Source organism: Gavialis gangeticus, unplaced genomic scaffold (assembly GCF_001723915.1).
Source record: "Gavialis gangeticus isolate Ggan-Ray unplaced genomic scaffold, GavGan_comp1, whole genome shotgun sequence".
NCBI lineage: Eukaryota > Metazoa > Chordata > Crocodylia > Gavialidae > Gavialis > Gavialis gangeticus.
The window spans coordinates 80,611,556-80,621,387 of NW_017729034.1; the positions used below are offsets into that span (position 1 = coordinate 80,611,556).

Sequence of the window (9,832 nt, forward strand, 5' to 3'; positions counted from 1 at the left end):
CCCCCCCCCCCCCCCCCGCCATGTGCCCTCCTGGGGTGCGCGCAGTTGCAGAAGCCACCCCCCACCCGACAAACCATGGGTCCATCCTGTGCCCCACCCCAGATCGTACCTGTTCCCTCCCTCACTGGGGGGGTTGATCTGCCCCTTCCCTTCCACCAGCTGGATGTAGCTCTCCATGTTGTGCTTCTCGCTGCCCCAGTGCTGCACTGAGGCTGTGCACACACACAAGCATTTATCAGCCAAATTACCAGGCCTACTGGGCCTGATACAGCCAATTTTCTTTATAATCAGTACTGATCCAATATTGAACTGATGTATTGGTGCATCTCTATCTATTACCTCTGTCCATACTTAGTTGGATACTTTCTTTACGAAAGCAGACAAGACTTCAGAAAAAGCTGAAGCCAAGACTCCTGAGAAGACTCCAGCCAACAGCCCTTCAAAAAGTCCAGCAAAGTCACCTCAGAGAAGTCCTTCCAAATCAATGTGATTGCTATTTACAATATAAATACGTTGATATAGCTATATTACTCATCTGTAATTGATCGAGTACAAAATTCTGGGTTATTTTTGGTGAAAATAGGGTATCGGGCCTTGGCTCAGGAACCAATCCCCCATTTATAACATTGTTTCTTATGAGAAAATTGGTTCCAAGTTATAACATTTTGACTTAAGACGCAGTTTTCAGGAACCAATTGTGTTGTAAGTCCAAGGACTGCCTGTGTATTCAATTTAATATTTTAGTTCTTACCTGGGCACTGGGGAGAAGGGATGAAGTTTCAAGCAATGGAGGTTCCACTTCCTGTATTGCTGGGACCGGATCCACCTCTCAGTCGTTTTTATCATGTTCTTTTGAAAAGAGGGAGAAAAATCATGTACGGCAGTTGCATCATAAACACTGAACTGTTTAATTTCAGTTAGGCACTATCTAAACTTATGACTTCATAATTAAGCTAAAATTATGTGGGTAAGGACTGTAACAACCAAATTTACAACATGATATGTTTCAGGAAGAAAGAAAAGACATTAATGCACCATTATTGGTACGTTATTTATCCAAGATTTGCAGGAAGGGCAGGGGCATTTAAGCACAAAAGGCAGTGAAAAAGCCTCTTAATAGGCATTTGGAGATATTCCTTCCTCAGGGCATGATTATTTTCTCTCTCCAAAGGTATTGTTCTCCCATTCTTTTTACATGATAAGAGTATGAGTTGTTCAGTGGCCCTCCCTCTTATCTCTCATTTCATCAGTGGGCTACTCCATTGCAATAGCTAGGCAAACAAAATTTATCCCCAAGAGTTAAGCGTTCAAAATGAGACAACACAAATCTCTCCTACCCTTGCAGGATAGGTATCATAAGGTATCAAGGAAAGCCAAACCCAGGTGGGTCTCTTTTTAAGAAAACAAATTTAATTTGGGGAATGTTATCTTTAAAGATCCCAAAATAACAATATTAATGCTGTCTAGTCCTAGGAGCAAAGGGAGTCCAAGTCATTGCCCTTTAGAGGACACTAGTTCCTTTTGATTGCTGTTCATTTAGCAATGTTTGGCTTTGGACAATGTGTTTGGCTCTGGACAATATATAGCATATTTTGTCTTGAAGGGAAAGATTATTTCATGGAATTGCTATATATTGTCCAAAGCCAAACACTTGGCTTATCAGGAAAATTATCAGGAAAAATACTTTGAACTCCAACAGGATCCATTAGCCAATGACTTGCAAGTGGTTTGCAAACAAGGATTCTCATTCATGCCCTTGAGCTAGGGGTGGGCAAAATAGCAGATCTAGCTAGTGGTCAGACTCTATTTCCTATCATCCCCTGCCCATATCGCTGCAGCTGTTTTCCATGAAGACCCCAGGAATGGCAGGGACATGACTGCGGGGCCAGGGTTTCCAGTGCTGCTTGGGCCGGTCTCCATGGTGGGGCTCAAGGCGGGACGGGGAGTTGCTCTAGGGTCAGGGCCAGGATTCTGCAGTGGTGACAGCACAGGTTGGAACTGGAGCAGATACGCGATCTGCTGCCTGCCTGCCAGCGCTGCTTGGGCTGGTCTCCATGGAAGCCCTGGCCCTGCACTGCCACAGCCCTGCCGCTCCTTGGGTCTCCATGCAAAACAGCTGCAGTGACACAGGCAGGGGCTGATGGGAAATGGAGTCTGCCATGGGCCAGACTTTGCTCAGACAAGCGTAGCCCTGGGAGGAATCCAGGGCCGCAAGTACATTCGAAGTTGTTTGTTTATAAAATAGATTTTACAGACTTGGCCCACCCTTGCCTTAAGATATACAATAAGAGATATAATCTCTATTTTATAAACAAACAAACAAACATCAGCAACTAGCCAGAAGTCTGTCAGTTCTACCAAATTTGGTAATCAGGATTTCCAATTGCTTTTTCTAAGAAACAGGACCCCCCTCCTTCCCACATCTTACCTCAAAGGCCCATTCAGTTCCCAATGAAAGCACTACATCAGGAATGCCAATGCTATGAATACCTCCTGCATTCACTTGATTCCTATGGGTTAGGATACACTTCTTACCATTTTACTTATTTGTTTTTCACTTCATTTGTTTTCTTTTTTCATCTTTGTATTTTTCTTTCAGCTAATTTGATTTTTTCTGCCTATCCTTTATTTATTCAACTCATTTCACAGCTCCAGGCACTGCCTTCATGCCTTACAAAATGCACAGCTACATAATACAAGTAACTTGGACTGCATACTCCAAGCCACTTGCACATTGCATCCATCCCTAAGAAAAAACATCTAGGTAGTAGCTGCATGCTCTTCCATTTTCACCACTGCTAAGACGGTGGTATTAAAAAAAAAAGGAAGGAAAGACATTCCTCAGATCTCTGATCTACGGTCATGAGTACAGGGGAAATGGAAGAGGGGTTATATAGTAACTACATACCACACACTAAAAAACAACATGTAAAAGCAGTTTGGAAAAATTTGCATTGTAACAGATAAATGGGGTAGATATTGTCTTGCTATTTAAAATAAATATTGACTTAATTTCTAAAACTGCCAGCTACATAAAATTTTGCTTTCCCAAAATAGCCTAACATATATTTTAAGTGAATGCACACGTGCACAGAACAACTTCAACAATAACAACAACAAAAGCTATATAGAAAAGAAACGTAAGGAACTAACTGTAGTTATAACAGTTAATACTTGCAGAGGTTTCTAATTAGCAGCAGCTTCTACAAACATCAACATAAAATTACCAAAGCAAGCTTTGACTAAATTATTTTTATTGAACTGTGACACCACATACAAACAAGCTGTGTTCTAAACTGTGTTCCTCTGAAATGATGCCTATGACAGCAGGGTGCTAGACTTGGTGACCCAGGGGTTCCCTTCCTTGTAAAAAAAAGTCAATCCCAACGTTCTGAAATATAAGTGTGTACTCACTGCCTAAACTGTCTTGACTGAAACAGAATTAAGCAGAAAACACCATAAAATATAAACAGTGTTTCAGCTGGTATATTTCCAGGCTTTATGGTTACAATGAGCTCTACAAACATCAGTTACTCTTCACAACATTCTTGAAATACAGACAAGTATAATTATCCTGACCATTAGTTTGTGTCCTGCTTATTTTATAAATCAGAAGTGCTTTCATCAAGCTTTATCAATATGATCCAATTTATTGCATTTTGGTGTTAATTCTCCATTTCCCTCTGTTTTGATAAATACAACAGGAAATTAATTACCATAATTTACCATTTTATAGACTATATATTATGGCAGCTGCAGGTAATGGTTTTCTTTCCTTTTAATAAAAATGGCAGCTAATAAGTGCATAGAATGTTACCCTTAGGGCCCATAGTGGATTTTAAAACAGTGTATTTGATATGACTTGGAGTCCTACTAACCTGCATTCGTATTGCTACTGCCAGAGAAGGTAGAGTCTCCTCAGCAGTTCGATCACCGTACTTTATACCTTGATGACCACAATAAAGTTTGCCTGTGAAAAGAGAATGTTGATCCAATGATTCACGAAGTCTTTGAGAGTGGGAATGAGCAAAAGCAAGTCGGACATACATCCTCATCCAAAACAATAACTTGACACATGAATATTTTCATTTTAGCAACTGATACTACAGTTAGCAGAGCAAACAATAAGCTGGCACGCATCAACTGATGCATCTCAAGCAAAACTAAGGAAGTTTTTCTCCTGCGCCACTCAACATTGGTGAGGTAGCATCTGGAGTACCGTCCAGTTCTGGGTGCCACACTTCAAGCAGGATGTGGAGAAGCTTGAGAGAGCCCAGAGAAGAGCCACTCGTATGATTACAGGCCAGTGAAGACCATGCCAGATACAGGACTGTTCAGCCTAGAAAAGAGAAGACTTCAGGGGGATTTGGTGGCAACTTACAAATATATCAGGGGAGAGCATCTGGGGCTAGGTGAACAACTATTCACCAAAATGTCCCAGGGGAAAATCAGGAGCAATGATCATAAACTCCTAGAAGAAGGTTTCAGACAAGATACAAGGAAAAACTTATTCACGGTTCATGTGACCAGACTCTGGAACAATCTCCCAGCAGGGGTGGTGCAGGCACTTACCCGGGAGATCTTCAAACAGAGACTGGACGCACACCTTGCTGGAGTTATTTGATTCCAGCAGTCTTTCCTGCCCAGAGCAGGGGGGCTGGACCCAGTGATCTCGCGAGGTCCCTTCCAGCCCTAAACGTCTGTGAATCTGTAAATTTCACTGGCTAATCTACAAATAGCCTCTTATTTTCAAGTGGATACCACCACAAAGTGTGTACAGGTAGGTACACACATGTGTATGCACATGGACAAAAACCCATATACATGTAATAAATGAGAAAGAGACGGAAAAAAAAGTGTCTTTCATGCAAAGAAAGCTTCAACAGGTGTTCAGATTTGGAAAGTTACATACACTATAGATAATATACTGAACAAAACAGGAAAAAGAATCCATCTGCTATTTCATATTCATATTTCTAGGGGAGGGGGACAGAAGGGTAATGATGATATTCATATTTCGAGGAGGGAGAGAGGATAATAATGATAACTAGGATCCTGGTTTTTGCTAATACAAAAAATGGTTTAAAAAAGTAAACCAAAATCCACATTTTTCCATGAGTAAAATGAAATATATATAAAACCAGGATCCCTAATAATAATTATGGGCCCAAGCTTTCTACAGAAGGTACTGTGGTTACAACTGTTTTCCTGTGGGACAGTATCATTCAATGATCACTGATCAGCTAGCCTATGTTAACATATTATTGCAGCACTTCTTTAAACATCATTGCAACATGTACCTTTGACTTCAGTGACAAAACTAAACCAGTAGTAAGATGTTATCCTAGCACGAAACTCACAGTAAAAGGTCTTCCATTTGTATTAATGCTGCTTGTTTTAAACCAAGTCTTCTGGAATTTTTCAGTTAAGACCAGAAATCAGAGTTGTACTGGAACTTATAACAGTCTGTCATAATCATAAATTGACTAGGATTGCGTCAAGACCATGCTGGGATCTCTGCCAAAACAACAAATGAAGTAGGAGGGATGAAGTTAAATTCCCCACTCTTTCAGACGGCTGTGCTTTACAGAAACATTTCAACATTTTATTTGATTTGGCTTAATATGCCTTCTTTATCACAGCAGAGATAACATATGCATAAATATATATTTGACTTTGAGATTTTCCTTCAACAGAGTTCTTTGAGCTTGTATGTACTCCAAAACCTTCACAGTACACTCAGGCTTTTGCCAGGGATGAGGTGAAGTAAGCGAGGAAAAATTTATATACTCTTAGGAAGAAAAGATCTTGGGTTGTAACAGCTCATTTACAATATGTATTTCAGCTGATGGCCCAGAAGGGTGGCCCTTGCACACGCTATGAGGGGATTTGGACCAGGAGATCAGCACAAAATGCAGGATGATGCTTCCTCCTGCAGCCCATTTCAGTGATCGCTTTACTTCTGGTACACAGGTTTCAAGATGTTGCTTTGAGCAGCCTCTGTGCTCAGGCAGTTGGGGTTTAAGTGGTGCAGAGGGACTTGTGCAGTTTTTTTGCACTGGGCTGAGTTTCACAGATACGTATGTATGTCCACAGACTGGCATTTTCCAAAGAGCCTGCAGAAGTGACCTGCCTAACTCCTTTTAAACTTTAGCACCTTTAAGCTCTTTTCAAAATCCCAGCCCTCATTTCTTAAAACATACATATAAGAAGTGTAAGATGGTAATATTGATGTAATACCATAGCTTGTATGGTACTAGGCAGGAGGTCACATCAATGGGAGTTTTTTAAAAAAAAAGGAGGGTTGAACCAAGAATAATTTCAAACTTGATTATACAAAGTAAAAATTCAACAAAGGAAATTCCATCACTGTCTAGCAAGCCCTTTAGCTCTGTTCTTCTGGTTTATGTCATTGCAACTGCAGAGTGGAATTAAGCCCATGCAATTTCTTGGTACTTTTAAAATATGCATGAATACAAAGCTGAGCGCACAATTATATAGATAAGAATCTAGCAACCAACTAGCAGGAATAAAAGCCATTTCATGTCTGTTGTTGACTTCAGGCTGAATTTCACTGCTGTGAAATTTCACTGCTGTGACCTCACAGATGTTAAACAGGACAAACTGGAGAAATGGTCTGAAATCAACTGAATGAAATTCAGCAAAGACAAATGCTATGCCCAGTACTTGGCACAGAAAAAAAAAAAAAAAAAAAATCACACTCCAAGAAAGATGTGAACAGGTTAGAAAGAATCTAGGATGAGAATGTAATTAGAGATCTAAGAAACATGACTTACAAGAAAAGGCTTAATGAACCATGATTATTTAGCCTGGAGAATAAAAGGCTAAGGTCAGGGGTGGGATTTGATAACAGTTTTCAAATACCCGAAGGGTGGTTATAGGGACGATGCCGATTGACTTTCCTCTACGGCTGCTAGGGATAGGACAATGAACAACCGTCTTAAATTACAAAAAGGGGAATTTAAGTTGGATATTAGGAAGAACTTTCTCACTATGAACATTGGAACAAGCTATCCAGAGAAGTTTTGGAATCTCCATCCTTGGAAATGTTCAAGAGCAGGTTAAACAGACACTTTGCTGGGTTGGTTTAGGCAGGGATGCTCCTGCTTCAAGTGAACAGGGGATTAGATGAAATGACCTCCTGAGATCCCTTCCAGACCTACTTTTCTATGATACTATGCAGTAATTTAGTAAACACCTGAAATACCCTGACAGATACAACTCTTGAATTATTCGTTTAGTGTCCAATAGCTAGAGAGAATCCTAATAAAATGCTAACTTGAGACAATAAGACTGTATTACAAACAGTTCACACTTGAAGAATACATGCTGTATACAAATAGTAAGTCTTAAAGTAGACTAGTATTTTACTCAAGCTAAAAGGTACTCATTCTCTCTTTTCAAAAAGTAAATCCTGTTTTAACTAAGAGAGAAATAACTCAATGCCTTCTATAAATGAAGCTCATAAAATATATTGCTCATACGCTTAAATGGTATTTTACTCTAAAGTAAGTTCTTTTGCTAAAATTATAACCTGCTGAAAACTCGGCATTAACATGAAAATACTGGCAGACCTTTTATACAGTCATTACGCACACACTACACTCCATGAACAATGACCAGCATTGCATATTGAGGCCAAAAAGAACCACAAAAACATTAATTTTAAAGGGTGCTGGTAAAATCTCTGACAATCTCAAACCATATAAAAAAGATAACTATGGAATTTATTTTAAGGATTTTTCCTTTGATAGCCTGTAATATAGCAGAACCATAAGTGAATTGTATAAAGGCCATATCAAATAAAAAAAATTAAATTAAAAAAATGAGTTAGAACAGATAAGATTTTGTGTTGCTCTACTTAAAAAGTGCCTAGGTGGAAGGAAACAAAGGTAGCTTGAATGCCATTTTTGGATCCTTGTAATCCTAGGTTTTCCAAAGGATAGATTCTAAGTGCCCTCAGCCTCCTTAGGTTACAATGCTGTGGGGTATGCAGCACTTCTTGGAAACCATCCACAAATTCAGCAGTTTCAAGGACAGAAGCAGGCCTGTCCTATTACATCTGTCCTCTGAAGTGCCTGCGCGGGGGGAATTCTCCTTTGACCCGAGTTAGTATTATTAGGGCCCCTTCAGGCCCTTCCAGCATTTTACCTGATAAACTACCCAGAAAAGGGATGAGGATCTTGCTCACAGATCTTTAAAACATTCCATTCATTTAAATGGCAATGTCATGCTATATTTTTTCAATCTTATCATGGGATTTGCTTTCTGAAAGCAGGAACTGCTAGCTTTGCTGTGGCTTTCAGTAGAACGTCATGTTTGGGTAGGTCTCCTAGCTTTTACTTTTTATTTAAAAGCCAAATCAAAATTATATTTAATACTTATAACTTAGTTTTAAAAATGAAAACAAAACCCAAGAACGAATTGTGAATAACAACTTGTGTAGTACACATCATGGTAGGGACCACAAATTGAAAGATTTATATGAAAATGACCCAGGAGTTATGTGCATAAAATGGAAAAAACCTAGTTATTTGAAGAGAAGGGGAAGAGATGTATATTATGATAAAAATTATTCCATTGTTCTACAGTCGGCTACAGAGAGTACTTTCAAGCAGTCAGTCATTCCTATATAAGAAAGTATGATCCATTTATCCTTATTAACATAACAGACATATGTATTATTAGTCAGCGTCAACTTTTAGAACATTTTAAGGATGTTATTCAAATGGATTCAACTACAGTCCTGACTCAATGTCTAAAAATTCACATTCTTGTATGCTTATAACACTCTTCCTATAGCACAGTTGTTGCACTAAAACGTTTTGGCTTTAATGTCCTCAAAATTAGACAGTGTTTAACTTAATAACTGTACTAAAATAAAACGAGCTGCAGAGCACGCACACAGTGATTTTCATAATAATGATTTTAGCAACGATAGCACAGACATTGCCTAACTCCTTTTCTACACTTAAGTAGTCCCATGGAAAGGATCCCAGCCTACATCTGACCTGCAGACCAGTACACCCCATGGTTGTCGTCCACGTGGATACGAACGACGCGGCCAGGGGCAACCCTGACTGCATCATGAAGGATTTCGAGGCTCTGGAGGACAAGCTGAAGGAGACGGGGCGCAGGTGGTATTTTCCACTCTTCTTCCGGTGAGTAGGCGGGGACGGCAACACGAGGCCTGCATTGGCGAGGTCAACCAGCGCTTACGCAGCTGGTGCCTCCAGGCAGGCCTTGGGTTCCTTGATAATGACCCATGCTTTCAGGCAGGGGACTTGCTGGGGTGGGATGGGCTTCATCTCTCTCCTAAAGGCAAGCGTGTCTTCTCTTCCAGGTTGGCTGATCTCATACGGCGAGCTTTAAACTAGCCTCGCCGGGGAGGGGGCCGCAGGAAGACGAGAAGACGCCATCCGAGCAAGACAGGTGACAAAGGCAAGGAGTGCCAAGGTACGGAACGGGGGCCCAGACAGTCTCCCTAATCGGGAGGTGGCACACACAGTCTTGCAAGGCCTCAAATGCCTATATACCAATGCTCGCAGTATGGGGAATAAACAGGAGGAACTCGCCCTCAGAATAGCTAGTTCAAACCCAGACGTTATAGGGTCCCATGACTGGGCAGTTACCAGAAACGTGGTGGGATTCGTCCCACGACTGGGCAGTTAACAATAGGGGCTATAGGCTTTACTAGCGGGATAGAGAAGGAAGGAAAGGTGGGGGTGTGGCGCTCTATGTCAAGGAGCACTACACATTCTCTGTCAGCAGAATGGGGTCAGAGGAAGGGCAGGCTGAAGTGCTCTGGGTC

General features: G+C 40.7%; 1 protein-coding gene across 1 annotated transcript in view; it reads right to left on the reverse strand.

The window, feature by feature from the left end:
- The window catches only part of MTHFD1L (methylenetetrahydrofolate dehydrogenase (NADP+ dependent) 1-like), a 327,067-nt gene that overhangs the window by 272,679 nt on the left and 44,556 nt on the right, over positions 1–9,832 (reverse strand). Inside the window, exons 8-9 of the mRNA XM_019527514.1 lie at positions 3,879–3,970; positions 752–849 (exon numbers count right to left, since the gene is read on the reverse strand). Of these exons, the coding sequence (XP_019383059.1) occupies positions 752–849; positions 3,879–3,970 (190 nt within the window). The remainder of the gene's footprint in view (positions 1–751; positions 850–3,878; positions 3,971–9,832) is intronic.